The sequence below is a fragment of the Crotalus tigris genome, unplaced genomic scaffold, assembly GCF_016545835.1.
Source record: "Crotalus tigris isolate CLP2741 ecotype Arizona unplaced genomic scaffold, ASM1654583v1 scf7180000019409.675750, whole genome shotgun sequence".
Classification (NCBI taxonomy): Eukaryota; Metazoa; Chordata; class Lepidosauria; order Squamata; family Viperidae; genus Crotalus; species Crotalus tigris.
In genome coordinates this window covers 404375-425333 of record NW_024097523.1, presented here as the reverse complement: position 1 = coordinate 425333, position 20959 = coordinate 404375, and the positions used below count along the sequence as shown (strand labels likewise).

The 20959-nt window shown below is 42.5% G+C and overlaps 1 protein-coding gene across 3 annotated transcripts in view; it reads right to left on the bottom strand.

Moving 5' to 3' along the window:
* The window catches only part of ASIC1 (acid sensing ion channel subunit 1), a 217891-nt gene that overhangs the window by 12194 nt on the left and 184738 nt on the right, over positions 1 to 20959 (bottom strand). For 2 of the 3 annotated variants that reach the window (XM_039362271.1, XM_039362269.1), the window contains one exon: positions 1040 to 1190. In XM_039362271.1, coding sequence (XP_039218205.1) covers positions 1040 to 1190 — 151 coding nt within the window. Of the gene's footprint in view, positions 1 to 1039; positions 1191 to 10094; positions 10945 to 20959 lie in introns of those variants that run through there. The other variant, XM_039362270.1, reaches the window with a different exon arrangement.

The following is a 20959-nucleotide window of genomic DNA, read 5'->3' as shown; positions in this document are numbered from 1 at the left end:
CTTCAACTCCCAGAATTCTGAGCCAGCTGTGCTGGCACAGGAATTCTAGGAGTTGAAGTCCACGAGTCATAAAAGAGCCAAGGTTGCCTACCCCTGGTCTAGACTTACCCTTTGTTTTGTTTTTTTTTCTGAGCAGCTGGGCACTCTTTCCAGTGAAACACTGGGCTACAATCCCCCTCCTGTTTTCATTGTCTAAGGAAGCCCAGAGGCCTTCTAATGAATAAAGATGATCTAGAAATTGAGCGTTCCCTTTGCAGCACACCAGCTTTCCATGTATTTCTTTAAACTAAAAGATGCGATAAAACATTAAAATCGAGCAGAAAGGCGTAGCTGGTAAATACCAAAAGAGATGTTTCTGGCAACATGCTGTTCCCCGTCCTAATCCTTGATCTATTATGCAGCAGTTTTAGGACGGTGATTGACCAGAATCAAAATACCCAAAGACTCACAGAAGCCAGCCTTCCTCCCCACTACTCTCTCTCTCTCTCTCTCTCTCTCTCTCTCTCTCTCTCTCTCTCTCTCTCTCTCTCTCTCAATCAATCTCAATCTCTCTCCCTCCCTCCCTCCCTCCCTCCCTCCCTCCCTCCCTCTTCCTCTCCCTAGAAATTGAAAGCCAGCTAGGAATGCAAACATGCTTTCCAGGTAGCCTCTTGATGACCTTTGATTAGGGACTCTGGCTTCACCAGCTCCTGCAGTTTGAAAAACACATTTTTCCCTTAACAGAACAAAATGTTATTTCTGGATAAGAAGCTGCTACCTGTTTGGCCTTGCTAAGCTGGTTGCTATGGTGAGCAGGACAGGAGCGAAGAGGGGGAGGCTGAGTAAGGTAACAGGTGTGGAAAGGCAAGAAGAGGATGCCAGGAGGTTGTGCAAGTCTAGGAGATGATTGAGTGGAGGGAGACTTGGGAGGAGGGGAGGGGGAGGTTTGGCGAACTGAGGCTGTCTAGGGATGGGTAGTGCAGACCGATGCATGAGGGATTCTGTCATGAGGAGAAATGAGAAACTGATGCAGGGATAGGAAAGGAGGGAGCGCTTTTACCTGTCTCTCCCCAGACTGGAAGGTATTCGTCCTGTTGAATGTCCAGCATGATCTCCAAACCATTGCCGGTGCCCCCCTTCATGGTGACCAGGGGTGGCTTGTCAGACTGGCCAGAATTGAAGGTGTAGCACTTTCCGTAGCGGGTAAAAACCTGTGGAGGAGAAAAAGTAGGGTTAGGATAGGAGTCTGACACTTCCTCTGGAGGCCAGTGGGCTCTCCTAGCCTTGAGTAAGCCAGAAGAGAAGAGTAAGAGTAAGCCAGAAGAGAAGAGCATAACCTGCAGCATTGTCACATTGCATCTTTCCATGAGTGTAATAAGCGCATTCTTTGGGCCCGATGGACACATCTGGAACTTGGGAACATATTGTGGCACTCTTGCAAAATGGCTGCTGGGGGAAGAGGCTTGCTCATTTCCAGAATGGTTGCCCCAAGCATTGATTTGCTAGAACAGGTGGGGGACCATGGCCCTTTTATGACTCGCGGACTTCAGCCAGCATGTCTGTCTTAGGAATTCTGGGAGTTGAAGTCCACAAGTCATAAAAGGGCCATGTTTCCCACCCCTGTGCTAGAATGTTATCAGTCACTCTCTTCAACCCCTTCAGACACATTAGAAAGTTTTTTTTTTTTTTTTATTGAAATTTTTCAAAAGTTTTACAAATAAAAATCCACCCCCCCCTCCCCAACCACCCCACCCCCCCCGACTTCCCAGAACTGAATATAGGATTATTTAACAAATATTTTAAAAATAACATTTGCAACTTATAAAATAATTAATAATAATAATAAAAATCACAGTAATAATATATATAATAATAATATACATAACATAAACTTTAAAATGAATAATATATACTAAAAAATAAAAAAAAAATAAAAAGAGAAGAGAGAGAGAGAAAGAAGAAAGAAGAAAGTAGACGAAGAATAAAGCATATATATATATATAAAAAAAAAATATATATGAATAATAATGCATTAAAAATGTATATATATAAAAAAGAAAAAGAAGAAAGAAAGAGAGAAAAAACAATCATTACAAATTATAAAAAGGACACATTAGAAAGTTTTTGAGGCCTATTCTGGACATGCTCACAGTGATTATATGTTCTTTATTATAAAGGAAAGTCTTTGCTTTCCTGAAAGCTATGCTTTAAATTTATTTATTTTTCAAAAACTCATTTTTGTCCCTTAATTTGGTCATTTAACTTTTACCACACAAATGGTTCCACTTAATGCATAGTCTTTCACGTCCAGATAAAAAAATATGGAAATTGAATTGTCTTCTTAAAACCAATAGGTATATTCTGTTTGATTTTAGCTATATTTATTATAATATGAATTTTTATGAGGTTTTTCTTCGTTTTGCACTTGAATTTTCCTTTGTAAGGCAAAGTTAGAAATATAAACAATTTAATTTTTTTTATCCTTACAAAACTCCTTCAGATTTGTCTCCTTTTCAAGTTTGCCTTTAATTTTTTCAAAGAAAACATGGTCTCTGTAGGCATACTTGGAAATAAAAATGATGTTGGACCCCCAACTCTTTCCTTTGCAATATCTTGCTGCCAACTTCCCTTTAAAAACATTATTCTTTTTAAAATGCCAAGGAGCAAAGGAAGAGATGTCTGAGGGCACAGTGGCAATCTGGATATCACCCTAGGGACTCGCCTTGCTCCCTTTCCCAGTTTCTCCTACTTTGGAGCCAGTCAGTTCAACTGTGAATAGTGACCAGTGGAAAACAGTTAAGAATTAAAGACACAGGTTATTGAAAAAGCATATCCATTTGCTTGTTAGGCATAGGGAATGTGCTGGATTGGAAATCAAAAAGTGCCATGCATAGAAGGAACAGACAGGATTAATTTACGACTCAGGTAGCTAACTATCTTTGATGAATTCTCTTAAGGAAATATAGCCCAAGTGGTGGTCTTACATCCTTCAGTATGAACAACAACAATAACAACAGCAAATCACAGTGAAAGTGAACAAATGCAAGCTCTGCTTAGTGTATTCACTGGTTGCAGCCTCCATTAAAGGACAGACTCTGCCCCGCTGGCATTTACACTCATCTGCTGCTGGGTAATTCATCTTTTACAGGTGGCCAAATAAAAGTCCCTGCCAAGCAATTCATATAACAAATAGCCTAAGAAATAACATTTGGCAACTTACTCTTGTTTCTGCCTTGTTGGCATATCTGAGCCAAATTCTTAAAAGAATAAAATTCAGAGACAGACTGGGACAGACTATTCTGCATAAAGCCACGAAGGAAATATGTAAGGTCTCTTTTCTGTCCTCCCAAACAGGCACTATTTATCTGTATATATGTGTCATAATTTGGCTTTTCCTTCTGCCGAGTTCTGTAGAGTATTTATATTACGTTGCCATAGAAAGCCTGCTTGGTGTAATGCTTAAGGCACCAGGCTGGAAGCCAAGGTACTGGAGTTATAGTTCTGCCTTAGGCGCAAAGCCAGCTGGGTGACCTTGGGCCAATCACTTTCTCTCAGACTTAGTATGGAGGCAATAGCAAACCACTCTGAAATCTTTAGCAAGAAAATTTCAGGGACACGTCAGGCAGACTCTTAAGAATCAGACACGATTGAACAGAAGGAAAAAAAAGTCTGATTGAAAAAATAAAGGAAGTAGGGACTTTCCCCTCACATTTAGTATGTGCAGTCCTTGTCTTCAAATTGGTAGTATCTTGGTAACTACATGTCATAGAGAAATAATTCAACTAACTGAACCCTCTTTTTTTTGTATTTTTCAGGTTTCTGCCCTGCAGAATTAGCTAATACTTTAAATACACTGAGTTTTTAAGAAATAGCGAGCTGTACTATGTATTCGACTGCACTTGATTTTAGAATCCCACAATTCCAGCACTTTCCTTGTCTCTGGCATTAACCACTAAAGTTCATATCCTTGTTCTTGAGTTGAGGATAGAAAGCAAGTATTGATAGTTACTAAGATTCCTGCAAAGACATAAAGAATCAGGTAATTTATACTCATAGAAGAGAATATTTGTAGTCCAGGGTTGAATTGTGGGGTCCCTGGTGCTCTCTGAGCTTAGTTGTTTTCTTACAGACGTTTCATTACCAAATTAGATAACACCATCAGTGCTACACTGATGATGTTACCTAGTTTTGTAATAAAACGTGTGCAAGAAAACAACCAAGATCAGGAAGCCCAAGGACCCCATAATTTATATTCATTCTTGTCCTTTTATTAATGAACATTTAGAGAGCCGAAATGTTGTTAGTAGGATCTTTCTCTACACAAATGCTAATGCTTGGCTTTCAAGTAAACAAAATCTAGTATTTTCCCATCCCCTCAAAAACCCCCGTGCCCTGCACAGGTCAGCTGGCATTGACAAAATACATATTACTTTTGTATACATGGTGTACATTGGTGCTTCTTACTTAATAATAATAATAATAGTAAAGTTGGAAGGGACCTTGGAGGTCATCTAGTCCAACCCCCTGCTCGGGCAGGAAACCCTACACCATTTCGGACAAATGGCTGTCCAGTCTCTTCTTAAAAACTTCCAGTGTTGGAGCATTTACTGCTTCTGGAGGCAAGCTGTTCCACTGATTAATTGTTCTCACTGTCAGGAAGTTTCTCCTTAGTTCTAGGTTGCTTCTCTCCTTGATTAGTTTCCACCCGTTGCTTCTTGTCCTGCCTTCAGGTGCTTTGGAAAATAGCTTAATTCCCTCTTCTTTATGGCAGCCCCTGAGATATTGGAATACTGCTATCATGTCCCCCCTTGTCCTTCTCTTCGTTAAACTAGACATACCCAATTCTAGCAACCGTTCCTTATATGTTTTAGCCTCCAGTCCCCTAATCATCTTTGTTGCTCTTCTCTGTACTCTTTCTAGAGTCTCAACATCTTTTTTACATCGTGGTGACCAAAACTGGATGCAGTATTCCAAGTGTGGCCTTACCAAGGCATTGAAGAGTGGTATTAATACTTCACGTGATCTTGATTCTATCCCTCTGTTAATGCAGCCTAGCACTGTGTTGGCCTTTTTGGCAGCTGCAGCACACTGCTGGCTCATATTTAAGTGATTGTCTACTAGGACTCCGAGGTCCCTCTCACAGTTACTACTATTGAGCATGGTGCCACCTATGCTGTACTTGTGCATTTGGTTTTTCTTGCCTAAATGTAGAACCTTGCTTTTTTCACCATTGAATTTCATTTTGTTAGTTAGTGCCCAGTGTTCAAGTCTGTCCAGATCCTTCTGTACCTGAAGCCTGTCTTCTGGAGTGTTGGCTATTCCTGCCAGCTTGGTGTCATCTGCAAATTTGATGAGTTCCCCATCTATCCCTTCATCCAAATCGTTGATGAAGATGTTGAAGAGTACTGGGCCCAGAACAGAGCCCTGGGGCACCCCACTACACACTTCCCTCCATATAGATGCAGTTCCATTGAGGACCACTCGCTGAGTACGGCCGGTCAGCCAGCTACGGATCCATCTGGTGGTGGTTCTGTCTACCCCACATTTTTCTATCTTGTCAAGTAGTAGGTTGTGATCTACTTTATCAAATGCCTTACTGAAGTCCAAGTAAATTATGTCCACAGCATTCCTCTGATCCACTAATTTTGTCACTTGGTCAAAGAATGCTTAATCCCAAATTAGCATGTATCATTCAAAGCAGTAAATAATAAGGCTATGCTGTATTTTCAGTCATTTAGGAAAATGTGTACTTGCACATTGGAATGGTAAATTATGGTGTAGTTATGAATGATGCATAAATTATAGCAAATATTTAAATTAATCATTTAATTATTAATAGTTATTGAATTAACTGCTAGCTAGCAACTGCTGCATTTAGAAAGCATTTTTGCTATTATTTTTTTTTGTTATGCTTTTAGGATAACCAGTATTGGGGAAAAAAAAAGATTTTCCTTCTTAAGGAGGTTCAGTTGAAATTTTGTGTAAAGGTGAATGCAGTGAAAAAGAAGATATCCCAGCCAGACAGCGTCTCAAGGACATGTTTGCCTTGACTCTTGAGTATGTCATGTGACATACCATACTTAGAATTGCAGCATCAGTGATAATGAAAAAGCAGTTTACAGTATTTCAAAAGGGTTTGTTGCTTTTCCTTCAGCTATTATATCTGCTGAAAAATGGGAAGTGGGGAAAAAGGTATTACAGCTCCATGTATCTTTTGAGGAGGGGTCGTATGGTATATTATATTTTAACTTGAGGAATGGCTTTGGCTTGTCCTTAGCCTATTGCTATAAAAGATTGTGGTTTGGAAGTAGGTAGACCAGTGGTTCTCAACCTGTGGGTCGGGACCCCATTTGGGGTCGAACGACCATTTCACGGGGGTCGCCAAACAATGCAGTCCGCCATTTTTTCCCCTTTTCCTTAGCTGTGCTATTCCCTTTTATTCTATTGGCTTTTGAAAGCCAATAGAATAGACTCTCTTAAATAGAGTCTAATTCTATTGGCTTTCAAAAGCCAATAGGAATTGTCCAGGCTGTCTCTGCCATGCTGAGCCCACCAAAAGTCCCATTGTGCAAACGGTGCTGCGCCAGTTGAGTAGTCCTCGACTTATGACCGGTTGAGTAGTCCTCGACTTACGACCGGTTGGGGGTCGCGGCATTAAAAAGGTTGAGAACCACTGAGGTAGACAGTATGATCTCAGAAGCTCCTTGGGCAGGAAGGATCTGTATGTCAGGGGTAGGCAACTTTGGCTCTTTTATGACTCGTGGACTTCAACTCCCAGAATTCCTGAGCCAGCCATGCTGAGGGGAAAGGGAGAGGTTTCCATGCTTAGCCATGCCAGCTCAGGAATTCTAGGAGTTGAAGTCCATGAGTCATAAAAGAGCCAAGGTTGCCTACCCCTGACCTAGGAAAGAGCAAACTGAGAAATGCTGGGGCCGGTGGGTGACTGTCAGAACCATCCATTGTGAGGTCTAAGATGAGCTGTGGTTTGGGGAAAGCTTTTTCCTCACGTTTCTCCTCTTTGAGCTTCTCACTGTCATTTTGTTTGCTTAGATTGCTGAGTCACCTGCTCAGATCACTGCTTTTGTCAGCATTATGTTTTCCTTTCTCTTTATTTGAAGCTTTGCTTTCATTCTCTTTATTCACTGAAGCTGTTGATTCACCCAATTTAGTCTTGATGGAGTCCAAGATTTGTTTTATTCATTTGAGGAAGTTCTTTTCAGTTTTTCCTCTCTGGGAGAGCCAATAGTCTCCTGCTATGCAGGTCTGAGAGTTGGGCCAGAGTCAACAGCTTGCAGTGACCGGAGGAGGTGAGCTCCATAGGAATTCATTCTCTGTTTCCTGGGGAGAGGAAACAAGATGTAGAAGAAGAAGCTTGAGAAAGAATGAAGAAACATGGCAGTGGCATCTGGAGACTAAGCTTGAAGACTAACGGTATGAAAATGTTCTTGGAAATTGTGAAGGGCATAGGGCAGGGGTAGGCAACCTTGGCTCTTTTATGACTCGTGGACTTCAACTCCCAGAATTCCTGAGCCAGCCATGCTGGCTTAGGAATTCTGGGAGTTAAAGTCCACGAGTCATAAAAGAGCCAAGGTTGCCTACCCCTGGCATAGGGTATTTGTTTTCCCGCCTGGCATTTGCATGAACTACAACTAGGACAAATTAAAATAACTCTGTTGAGGAAAAAATTAGACAGGAAGATTCAGGGCAGCCTATATAGGCGATAAGGAGGATGAAAGATTTTTAGATGTCAGGCAGGACAGGAGAACATCAAAGCTAATGCCATTTTCTATGCTGAAAGAAAAGAACAGGAATGGGAAAGAGTAGAATATATTTAGACCACAGTTCAACTTCAAAAACACAGTCTACATAAATGCACTGAAATGCATTTTTAAACCAGACAGGAAAAATACTCAGATACAATATTTAATAATTCAAATGACTTCACGTTTTTGATTGGCGAATTATGGAATTTTTTGGGACAGGGAACATTATATATTTCTTTAATCTGTGGCTGACTATACCACAGTCACAAGATTCAGGCCTGCTAAAAGTACTTGTGTGTGTGAATTGGTGACAAGTCTTGTCAGGTTCTCCTTCCCTTGGGGCCATCTGGTTTTGCTTTAGAACAAGCCACAACTGTCTATGATCCTGGTGCTTGGGGAGCTATGGTTTGTTTTAGTCATAGCTATGTTCAAGCATTCTAATCTACTGTGTAATTGTAATCTTTGTTTTCACTGTCAATCAGTCTCCCCCACAGACTTCCTGAGACTGGAGAGTGAACATCTGCAGCAGGAAACTGCCATATTTGTCTAGGTTCCATGTACAGTTTGAACAATAACAGTCCTGGTTTTACATCAGTCTACATGAAGTCTACATCATGAAGCCTAGTATAAGTTCACCATGCAATTTTATCTATATGCTGCAATCCCTTTCTCTTTGTTGCTCCATTAAATTGCCATCCACCCCCTCAGTTGAAGGTTCACTATTCAACTCTATGAATTTTTAATTTGTTTTGCCTATTGTATTCTGCTTCTAAACTTCAGGATTGGAAAGGAATTGGAATTCCTGGTTAGAACTAGAGAAAGTAACAACACTGAAAAGTATAGAAGAATAGTATAGCAAAGCTAGGTAGCCAGGATACAACTAAGGTGGTAAAGGCGAAAATGCTATCCAAAATACTAATATATAAATTTAAGGTGACCAACTTTTTTACAATGAAAAGGAGGACACAAATAAATTGAAGAAAAAATATTGTAAATAAAATTGCGCTCAGCAGCAATTCCTATTGGCTTTCGAAAGCCAATAGGGGGAGTAGCACAGCTCATGCAAAAGTTGAAAAAAAAACCATTAAAAAAAGATGCCGGAACGCCGTTCTGAGCATTCTATGAGAAAAAAAAAGCCCTGCAGATTAGTCTTCAAATATCGAAAAGGAGGACATGAAGGAGGACACTTTTTGAGGGAGGACAGAACTTACAAAAGGAGGACTGTCCTCCCTAAAGGAAGACGGTTGGTCACCTTAATAAATTCCAAATGCCTGAAGATTAAAAGACATGCTGACCTATAATGTATCAGCTGCTGGCTGTGTGTTTTCATGACTTCTGTTCACGTAGAAATTCATAGGGTACCCATTTCTATACACATTCCAATTTCAGTGATCGCAGAAAGAAATAGCAGACACAAAAAAGACTAAAACACATATAACTCTGACCCTTTCCTTTCCGCTGGATCCATCAAAATTACAAAAAAAAAACCATGGTTCAAAGAAGAAGCAAAATTATTATTTTATGTACTCCCAAGTTTCAGATATCACTTCTCTTTCTTGCTCTGTTCTCAAAAGAGCAGGTTAAATTCTTTTTTCTTTTTCATTTAAGTTAACCCAACTGTTAGCAAAGTGCAATACAGTCCCAATCCTCTTTTGTAAGTCCGACTCAAAACACCATCCTGAGAATTAAAAGGCTTATTATTTTCTGTCACACAATCTTGGGAATAAACTGAACATATTTTTTTAAAAAGAAAATTCCCAAACTTTTTGCCTTTGAATTGAGCTTGTTTTGACAATAGTACAGTATGGAATTGGTTGGCCATTTGCCTTTTAAAGGATCTGGTTGTGATTTCCTAACTTAACATACAGCCTTGTTATTCACTGAGAGCTTGCATTCCAAACTATTGACTGAACCCGCTTAATTTATTAGCCTAGATAAGGGAGGCTGCCATCTGCTCAGGCTTTCTCTAAAACCAGTGAAAAAAATTCACTTCCTAGCCCTATCCATTACACGCATGATCCTTGCATCATTGCCAGACCATTACAGCCCTTGCCTCCTCCCCAAAATTAAAAATGGCTTCTGAAGATCATTTGATCACCTTATACCCAGTGGTGGGATTCAGCCAGTTCGTACCACTTCGGCAGAACCGGTAGCTAATTTTTTGTTGTCCAGGCCCAGAATGGACTTCCGGAAGTGGCATCCACACATAGAACCGGTGGTTCACCTATTTGAATCCCACCCTTGCTTATACCCACACTTCAGTAGTCTGCTGAAATATTAACTTTGCGATTGCAGGACCCAACAGTTGTCCGTTGTCCTCACCAAGAGTTCCCTTTCCCCATCCTGACTTACAGTGGTGAAGTTGTGGGGGCCACAGCGCTCACCCTGAAAGTGGCAGGAGAGCAGCATTTCCTCGAGCTGGTGGCCCAGCTGGTCCAGCAAACGCTGTGTGGATTGCTCCTGTGTTGGCAAGGGGGGCAGATAATGGGAGAAGTCCAGCAGGTTCCCCAACCAGAACCACTGGGGATCCCACAGAAGGGTCTGCACAGCAGGCACTGGCTGCAAGTTTCTGTTGAGGAGACCAAGCCAGTAGCCACTGAGGTGGAGATCCGCTCGACTCATACGACGCAGCAGCACCAGGTTGTTGTTGCAGAGGGTGACAGCAGGGAAGGTCAGGTTGGGGGAGTAGAGAATATGCAGCTTGGTGTGAACAGGCCAGGAAAGCAGATAATGGATGCGGTTGGAAGACCAGGTCAATAGCAAGGCCATGGAAGCCAGGACAGCCATCAGCCAAAAGGCACGTTGTGGGCAGGACAGGTGGACTGAGAAGACCTGGTGAAGTCCGTGGAACTTGATTTGCTTCAGGGAAAAGCGAGGTGGGTCTACCACACAGCCATTCCTTCTATTTTCCATGTTAGCAGTTGGAGAGATGGAGAAGCCAGCCTGGGTCGAAGGATGTATCTCTTTAACAAGCTGTATTCTCCTCGTCATCTGAGCTCAGATTCTGCTGCTTTCTTATCTCTATCTCAGTGGCTTTGGCCAGTACTGCAAAGAGGTGGGGATGCTGTGAGAGCTGGCGGAAGGATCAGTAGCCTCTCCTACTTACAAAGAGACTGTGCGTCTAGGAGGCTGTCTAGCTCGTGTACCCAAAGCGCCACCTAGAGCACGCCAGAGACAAGACAGGCAGGAGGAAAGCAGGCAATAAAAGGAGATATGGGGGGGGGGAGAAAAAGGGAGGGGAAGAAAGAGAAAGAAAGAGGAGAAATGGGGGTGTATGGAGATGATTCAGAGGAATCAGCTTGATTAAGAGGAGGAAGACTTAGCTTAATAATAGAGGAAAGCACAGAAATGAAGGGTGTTGGCTGAAAGAAAGAGGAGGGAGAAAGACAGAAAAATAGCACACAGAGAAAAATGGCACCTATTTAGTTATTTAGAAAGAAATATGCCCGACAGGCAGCAAAACAAACACAAGTGAAGTTTGGCTTCGATCAGTTCAGTTCATTGAAAGCATATGTTAAACCACCAATTGCCTTTTATCCAGCATCTATGAGCAATATCTATTAGATTCTCCCTCTTGCCAGTTGCCTTGCACTAGCCACCCTCTGCAGCGCTCTTTGGAGGTGCTTTCCTGAAAAGGGATGCAAATATTTTAGCTGGATTTGCTTCTCTCTGGGCATGCACATAGCTCTATGCCTCTTTTGTCTTATAATGTGTAGAGGAGGAGGAGGAGGAGGATGTGGTGGTGAGTGGCTGTTTACATCCCTAACGTGGAAATAACGAATACTGTAAAATTGCACGATGCAAGAGTGATTTTAAACAACCGAGCAACAGAAAAACACTAGAAAGATTCTCCCAATGGAAAGGTAGGCATCTTTATTCAGACATAAATCCTATTCTGCCCAATGGGAGCTTATGGTTGGTATTGCATCTTCAGCAAGTATTTGAATACATAGAAGTTCAGCAGAGGCTGAATGTGATATATATCAAAACTATTTTACAACTTCAAAAATATGAGGTAGAAGCAGCTTTTGATCCCGAGACAAAGCTGTTCTTGGCCACCTGAAGATGGAGCTGACAGGAAACTATTGACCTCTCCCCTTCTGACTAGAACAGTGTTTCCCAAACTTGACAATTTTAAGGCATGTGGACTTCAACTCCCAGAATTCCACAGCCAGCAACGCTGGCTGTGGAATTCTGGGAGTAGAAGTCCTCATGCCTTAAAATTGTCAAGTTTGGGAAACACTGGACTAGAAGGCAGGGTTCAAATGTTTCGCCTTCCAGCTGTATCTAAGCCCTGCTCCATCATCTAACCTTAGCTTTGCTTTCGGCAACCGAGGAAGGCTTTCCGTTAGCTCCATTTTAGGCTGTAGGATTAGAAGAGAGAAAAAAAGGAAAGAGCGAGCGAGAGGAACAGTTAGCAAGAAAAAAATGCAGAAACTGAAGAGATATGGCATAAATGCTCATGTGCTGGCCTGGTGAACAGGGACAAAGACACCAGCTCCTTTGTCACAAGCATGGAGCGGTGGGGAAGCGGCAGTAGAAAGGAGAGCAAAACAAGGTAGCTAGGTTCTCTTTCCATAGCAAGCAAGGATAGGGAATTCATGGCTGTTTTTCTGCCACCCCGTTTTTTCTCCCCAGCAGACTCACTAAGCAGCACCAGCTGCATACAGCTTAGGAGGACCAGCTGGAATGAGCAGAGATGCCTGCTCTCTTCTCCCTCAGAAGCAGCAGAGTGAAGTCCAGCCACAGTTCTACCCTCCAGGGTGAGGTTGATAATGAGGCATGGGCAGGTAAAGGAATGGGTTGCTCCAACTGGAGTGCCTCCACCCCCAACCCCTCTGAAGACCTCTTTGAGCCATCTCAGACTCCTCCAGTGTGGGTGTGAGATATTATTGGGATTCTGGGAAAATAGCGAGAGGAAGGTTAATTGCAAGAGAGGAGAATGTCCTCTTATAAATGGCAGCTGCAACAAGCCTGGGAAGAAGCGATTCAAATTGTTTAGAGCAGTGGTTCTAAACCTGTGGGTCGGGACCCCATTTGGGGTCGAACGACCATTTCACGGGGGTCGTCAAACAACGCACTCCGCCATTTTTTTCCCCTTTTCCTTCCTTTTATTCTATTGGCTTTTGAAAGCCAATAGAATAGACTCTCTTGAATAGAATCTAATTCTATTGGCTTTCAAAAGCCAATAGGAATTGTCCAGGCTGTCTCTGCCCTGCTGAGCCCGCCAAAAGTCCCATTCTGCAAACGGTGCTGCAGGTTGTCTGCAGCGAAGGCGAGCTGTCTGGAAGTTTCCACCCCTCCCTGCTGAGCAACTACTAAAAATGTAAGTAAAAGAGGGCCAGGGGTGGGAGGTGGGAGGCCAGCGGGCGCAGGGAGGGTTGCTGGAGTGTGTAGGGCCCGGCAGGTGCCTTACCTCCCTTGGGCTGGGCCAGCTGGTGGCCTAGCTGGTGGTCGGCCTGCGCCATCTCTGCCGCTTGCCAGCTACGCCTCGGCCGGCGCAGGGGGCGGCACCATGCATGTGCGGCACTCCCGGGCAGGGAAAGTCCTCAACTTATGACTGGTTGGGTAGTCCTCGACTTACGACCAGTTGGGTAGTCCTCGACTTACAACCGGTTGGGGTCGCGGCATTAAAAAGGTTGAGAACCACTGGTTTAGAGCTACTTTGTCTTAATGAAGTCTCTAATAAATGAGGATTGCAAGTTATTGCAGCAGGTTCTAAGAAGCTAAGCCCTGGATTTGGAGATACAGAAAGCTACTACCAATAGCACCAATAGTTGGGGGAGGGGGAGAGGGAGCACCAAGTTATCGTCCCCAACACTTCTAAGCTAGGTTTGAGATTGCTAAACTTTTTTCTAAAGATTTCCTTTGCTAAAATATCAGCAAGCAATGATGAAAACTAAAAAAAATAAAAAAAGCCAAAGCTTACATTCTCCATTTTATCTTCTATCCTGGAAGATATGGAATGGGTAGCTGCAACTAGTGCTGATGACTCCATCCTGGGTCTTTGAATCAGTCATCCCAAGGGCTGATTATTTCACAATATTGATGGTGCATAAAGCGTTCACTAAGGTGGGTGCATAAGACAACATTACTGGCAATCAAGATAGATGTAAAGTGTAGATTGTGCACACTATTGTTCCAAGAGCTGGAACAATAGTGAACAAGCCTTATGGAAGGAAGAATCTATTTGGGAGGTCCATTGATCCCATCCTAGACAAGAAATATTCCCTGGCACCTGCATAAAAGGAGATGTTCATCTTCCAGGAATTAAAATTTGTGGTAAGTTTTGAGTGTGATGCAGGGAAGGAGAAACTTGGGCTCCTTAGGACATCTACCAGCAGTTGAATCAGATAGGGGTACGTTTCAATACAAATACTCCTCGGATTGATGCCATCATCTCTCAGGAAGATGAATGCTTGCAGTATTTATTATTTGGGCATACCTGAGAGTTTACTGGTAAAGACAAGTGGGTGTTGGAGACAGCCTGAATAATGGCAAATCCTGGGATCCTGCAACAGTCTGAATAAGCTATGCAATGAAATTCAAAGCAAGATCAGGGGTCAAATTCTTACCAAGTGTCCCACCTTAAAGAGCAGAGAGAAACAACAAAACATGAAGGAAACAATAGACCATGTACAGAAAATTAGTAATGACAGAAAGGCGCCAACTCAGGAAACAAAATCTACCCTGTGCTTTATTCTTTGTATATAGTGCTGAAGAAGAATGGATCTATGCAGAATCTTCAAGCTTCTAAACAAGTTCATCAGACACCGGGTGTTCAGGATGGAGACTATGAGATCCATCATACCAGGCATCCAGAAAACATCCATAAATCTGTTGGATACTTATTGGCACATCTCTATCAGATGAGCACACTAGAGACTCCTCAGATTCAAGGTTGGACAGGAGCAACAGCAGTTTGAAGCTCTTTCCTTTGGTGTAACTTCAGCACTCTGTGTTTACTCAAGCGATTGCAAATCTGATAGACAACCTGAACACTTAAGTGTCTGTAATGTCTGCTTATCTAGATCAGTCGTTCTTAACCTTTTTGAACAAATCGCCCCCTTGAGCCAATGAGGAAGTTGTCATCGCCCACCCTTCCCCAACATAACCTCTCAATCACAACATAGGAAATAAGTCTTCAATCTATGCAAACACTTTTTTATTTTCTTTAAAATTGTCATCAGGACATATTGATGCCAATAATTTATTTCCAGTCATTTTCCCATATCTCAACTGTGTGAAAAATTTTGGTGCCACCCGTCACATTTAATGATTGAATTACAAGTGAAATTTAAGACGTAAAAAGAAATATAAAGGGGGCATAAGAACAAACCGCAATGCAGGAACTAAGAATTTCAAGACGAAAACTCTGAAACTAAATTAAGATTCGAGGAAAGTATATATAGTCACGCACACTGTAAAAAGGATTAAAAAGACACAAAGAAAATATAATATCGAAGTGGAGTGCATGCTAAAAAAGTACAATACAAAGAGACATACAAAATGTTTTACAGAGCACAACAAAAATTCAAAAACGAAGCCGAAAACTCAAACTGGAATGTGAAATCCAATGCAAGCAAATACAATGATAAAAGCTCAGACAATTATTAACGAAAAAAATGTATGTACATAAAAAGCAAAAAAAAAAATCAATGGCTGCCTTGTGCTTGGTGAGCCGATGCCAATTTCTTGATATCTGGAACCATTTTTGTTAATCGCATTCTTAAATCACCGTGTTCAGAGATCTTCAACATTACAGCTGACATTACAGCTGACATCACAGGGGACAGCCACTCAGCATGTGATGTTTCGAAAGAAGCGCTCCCCCCTCCATCACTGCCCATTCTGGCCAATGGCGCGCCACTGTATGGGTAGAGGCTGCTGCTCAATGCACATGAAGATAAGCAATGTGTATTCACATATGTACGGCGTTCTGTACTGAAGCTAGCTGGGGGAACATTTGAAAACACAATTCAATCCATTAATAGCGAGCGATCTTATGTTTTTGTACGACATACAGTGATTCAGTGTATGAAAAAGTCTCAAAAGTATCCCCAAAACCTCTCGCTCCATCGCCCCCATATCGCTCCCTTTTCGTTCCATCGCCCCCTGAAAAACAAAATAGCCCCCTGAGGGGCGATATCGCCCAGGTTAAGAACCACTGATCTAGATGATCTGTCATAGAACGCCCAGAACGGACTTCCGGCACCTTTTTTGGATGGAACCTTGTAGAGTAGGCAAGGTGGGTTGTATGACATGTGGGAGTTCTGGCACCTTTTTTTTTTTTTTTTTTTTTACAAAAAAAGCACTGGATTTGCTTATAATATGTTTTTAAGGGGAAGGACAATGAATAGCATAAGCTTGGATAGTCCAATCCTGAGAAATCACAGATTCAATCAGAAAAAACTCCCTCCCTCCAAGCAAATGCTGTACCTGTATCTACAGAGAAGAGGCAAGCTGTTCCTATCCCCAGAACAGCTACTCAAGTTGCAAAATAAAATAAGAGAGGTTTTAGTCTCCAGGAGGCAGATTCACACAATAATAGCGAGACCGTAGGGGAAGAATGATAGTGGCTTTGAATATACTTTCATTTCAGACCAATTCAGTTGATCCCTGCTCCCATTTCAGGGCCAAACAGTCTATAGATCCTAGTTGTGCCTATCATGCAGTCTGCCCAGAGTGTTACAGAAGTGGCTGAAGTAGCTGAAGCCAGCCAAGTCTTACATGAAGAATGTTCTTCATCAACCTGAGCAGGGCGGTTAACCACAGACTCCAGCTGAGAGGCTGGGGAAGTCATCTTCAGTCCTGCTCAGCCCAAGAAGAGTGGTCCCAATTCAAGTCATTGTGCCAATCAGCTGCCTGGAACTGCAAGTGGTGTATTTGATGTTAATGGACATGAAACACCTGGTGAAGGGGACAGATGTTCTGATAAGATTAGCCAAGATCACAATAAAAGTCTGCATCAAAACAAAATCAAGAGGACTCCAGGAGGAAGCAGAATGCCTAATGAAATGGGCAGGACATCTGACCTCCATATCAGCAGATTACGTAAAAGGGTTCTCTGAACACAATAATGGACTGGTTAAGCTGCCAGTGTTTCTTGCAGGGGGAAAAGATACTACATCCAGAAACATTTCAAAGGATATCATATAAGTGGAATACTTATAGCTCCCTTCAGCTAACCCGATGATGGCGAACCTATGGCATGTGTGCCAGACTGGGCATGCAGAGCCCTTTCTGTCGGCACACATGCCAGAGGGATACTCCCCTCCCCCTCTCCATGTGCGCCTGACTAGTGGGATGTGGAGAGGGCAGGGAAACCGAATCTAGCAGTGCTCTCGCGGGAACAGCTATGAGAGCTGGGCGGGGAGAGGGGAACCTATAAAAGGAGCAGGTTTTGGCGGGAGTGCAGCAAGAGAGCGAGTGAGTGAGCAGACGGCCTTTGGAAGTGATGGTGGGCGTGAGTTTGGAGAAGACAAGTAGGACACGACGTCTATTTGCGCTTTGCAGAAGGCTAGCGGGGGAAGGAGGACACATGAGTTTGGACTTTGGAGAAAGGGAGAGAGAGAGAGAGAGAAAGGAAGAAGGGGAGGGAGAAGGAAGGAAGGAAGGAAGGAAGGAAGGAAGGAAGGAAGGAAGGAAGGAAGGAAGGAAGGAAGGAAGGAAGGAAGGCAGGCCAGGCCCGCTGGGCAGATGCATGGCAATGCCTGCCCAGGTGATGCCAAAGCCAGCCACAGGCATCCCTCCCCAAAATTGAGCTGGCCATGCCCATCCAGTCTGCCATGAACACTGTAGCCACGCCCACTCAGTGGGCCATGCCCATGCAGTGGGCCACACCCATCCGGCACCCGGCGATGCATAAGTGAGTTTTGGGTTGCAGTTTGGGCACTTAGTTCGCCATCACTGAGCTAACCTGTCTATGACAGCAAGCAACAGGCAGATGATCCTTACAATAAAATCCAGCACTGATGAGGAGTGAGTCTAGACTGGCTGGCACCTGGCTTTACATTTTATCTTGTTTTTAAGAGGCAATGTATTGGAGAGTTCCCTATGTTTCATATATCTCTTGCAGAATAATTTGTTTTGCATGAATAATAAAACTGGTGTGTTAAGAAGCATTTATGCTGATGAACCAGGCCCAGAGTGATGAGTGTGCATGCTTTACAGGCCTACATCAGCTATTGTTAACCTTGGAAGGAGATGCTGATGTCAGGGACAGTGTGCCAGGTGCCAGATGGAAGCAAGACCATCTGTATTGTGGAGAGAGGACACGGAGGCAGTGTTCACAGAAGCACATACATTGCTGAATGGATCACAGGCATGGTTCAGCGTGGCCATATGCCATTTTTAGAGGACAACTCTATTTGAAGCTGTGTGCCTGGGAGGATGTACTTTGACAAAAAGAACACAGATATAAAGAAGAAAGGGCCACTGGAAGATGCTTTATTGATAGCAGCAGGCTGAGCAAGAATACAGAACCCAAATTTCTCCAGTTTCCCATGGAGTAGGGAAGTGTGGAGGAAGAGAAAAGACACAGTCCTGAAGCTTGTGTAGTTTGTCTCTTTCCTATCACAACCAATATTGGCAGTATAATTCTATGCATGTCCAATTTTTAGGAATAACTTCCTGTTGAACATTGTGGCATTTTCTTCCAGGTAAACAGAAGAGAACTATTTTTAAATTTGGAGCCCAAGCTTTATTTTTGCACTTTTTTGCATTACAATACTTTGATTTTCCTATTTTACAATCTTAGCACCAATTCTCTTTTTCTATGTACATCAAATGTACACACTTTTGCACATGCTTAAACACATTAGTGAAGTCCTAGCAGCAGGATTCACACTTCATATTAAGCTCAGCTAGGTTTAATCTTGGTTAGGATTTCTATGGCTTAATATTTTGCAAAGAATCCTGTCAGTTCAATGACTTTAAGGTTTGATATATTGTACAAACTCAGAAAATGTGTCATTTCAATAATTAAGTGTGTTGGACACTGAAAGAAAATAATGCTTACCGTCTTTGAGGAAACGGAGCCATTTACAAAAGCTTATAGTATAATAAATCAATTAAGACTTTTAAGACACCTCAGGACTCTATTACTGTTTTTGTTACAGAGTAATGCCATCTAGCCTTCACTTTCAAAATTGCTACCATAAATCTAGGGCATGCCTGGGGATCAAGGGCATGTAGTCTGAGCCCAGCATGGGGATTGTGAATGGAAAAGATGCAGCCTATACTTAAAAAAATATTATAAAAGCAATAATTTGTTTTTTTCCTGAAAGTAATGCTTTTATTTGCAGAAGCAGTGAGTTTTCCCATTACTCTTCTTACACGCTAATATATTTCTTGGGCTCTGATATATTTCTCTCTAATTACACATTCAATCCTACCGTACTCTAGAGAATTTTTTAGTAAGCATATGTAAAACCTACTATTAATGATTACAGATATTACCTGTTTAACAAAAGTGCAATACAAAATATGGTCTAAAATGTCAAAGCCTTAAAGATATTACAGAAAGTATCTGTAGATTAACTATTAACACCAGATTAACTATTTAGGTGCTCACAGAGTAACTCCCCCACCTCATCCTGCATTATTTAAGGCCCCACAATCCAATTAAAGGCCCTGCAACATTCTACAAGCAGGAATTTTTTTCTTGATTGGCAACAATTGCCTATCGAAAGCTATGGCAAATCTAGACAGCATACTAAAAAGCAGAGACATCACCCTGCCAACAAAAGTGCGTATAGTCAAGGCCATGGTTTCCCCAGTAGCAATGTATGGCTGTGAAAGTTGGACCATAAGAAAGGCTGAGCGCCAAAGAATTGAGGCCTTTGAACTATGGTGCTGGAGAAGACTCCTGTGAGTCCCTTGGACTGCAAGGCATTCAAACCGGTCAGTCCTAGAAGAGATCAACCCCGACTGCTCTTTAGAAGGCCAGATCCTGAAGTTGCAACTCAAGTACTTTGGCCACCTAATGAGAAGGAAGAACTCACTGGAGAAGGGACTAATGCTGGGAAAGATTGAGAGCAATAGAAGAAGAGGACAACAGAGAAGGAGGTGGTTGGATGGAGTCACTGAAGCAGTAGGCATGAGCTTAAATGGACTCCAGAAGATGGTAGAGGACAGGAAGATCTGGAGGAAGGTTGTCCATGGGATCATGATGGGTCAGACATGACTTTGCAACTAACAACAACAACAACAACAAAGTGGTGGGAGCAATCTTGGATTTTTTTAAAATTATTCTTGATTGAGTCAGGACCACTGCAGGCATACAAAGTACCCTTCTGCAGAATCCCACTTAGTGTCCCACCTTAAAACCTTTGTTTTAAGATTCACTTTTTATTAAATATAATTACATAACAAAAGTTATGCAGACTCCCGATGAGTCACAGGTATAGGTCTCAGTGGCCAAGAATGCACGTGCAAAATCAACATTCTTGTATGGCTGATAGCATATTTCTTCTCTCTCTATTTTATTTGCAATTGGTGCTCCCTCCCTTATGTGCCACTCCTGTGTGATACACAGTTTGCATAACTGGTTGTGGCAACCCTGATTGAGCCACTGTTCAACACTGCAGTAAGCCCCAGCTGAATCCAATTCAGGATTCTTGATAGAGTAAGTAAAAAGGACTCTAGCAATGACTCGGGCCAGAAGTTATGCGGAAAAATATGTCTGACCTGATCTTCCTAAATTCTAATATTTCGGGTTGGCAGCCCACCACCTCTTTCAATACTAGTCTGATCTGCAGCCAGGAGCAGATGATGATCGCTTACTTCCTGCCACAACAAGCCTTGCCTGCTGTTTTGCAGAGGAGACTGCTGTTAAGGTCCTCGGGGAATCTTCCACCCCTTCCGTTGGCAGCTCCAAAGCGATTAGAGAGACAGCGAAGCAAACTTCCATTTGCTGAGTCTGACCACAGCCGTTTATCCTTTGATAATGGATAGCAACTTGTCAAGGACACAACGTAACAGTGCTGAGCTCAACAAAAGGAAACCTTAAAAGGTCAACATATCCTTGAGTCAAGCTTGGCTTCTGATGAAGGCATTTAGGCACTTTTCTTGGTCATGTTATAGTTTAGCGCTGCATTTTTTTCAACTTCCCAGGGTAGTCTGGATGCATTAATATATGGTGGAAACTATTAACAGGATGATGCTCCATCATAGTGCCAAATTCATGGGGAGAGAGGAAGGTAGGACTTTACTGA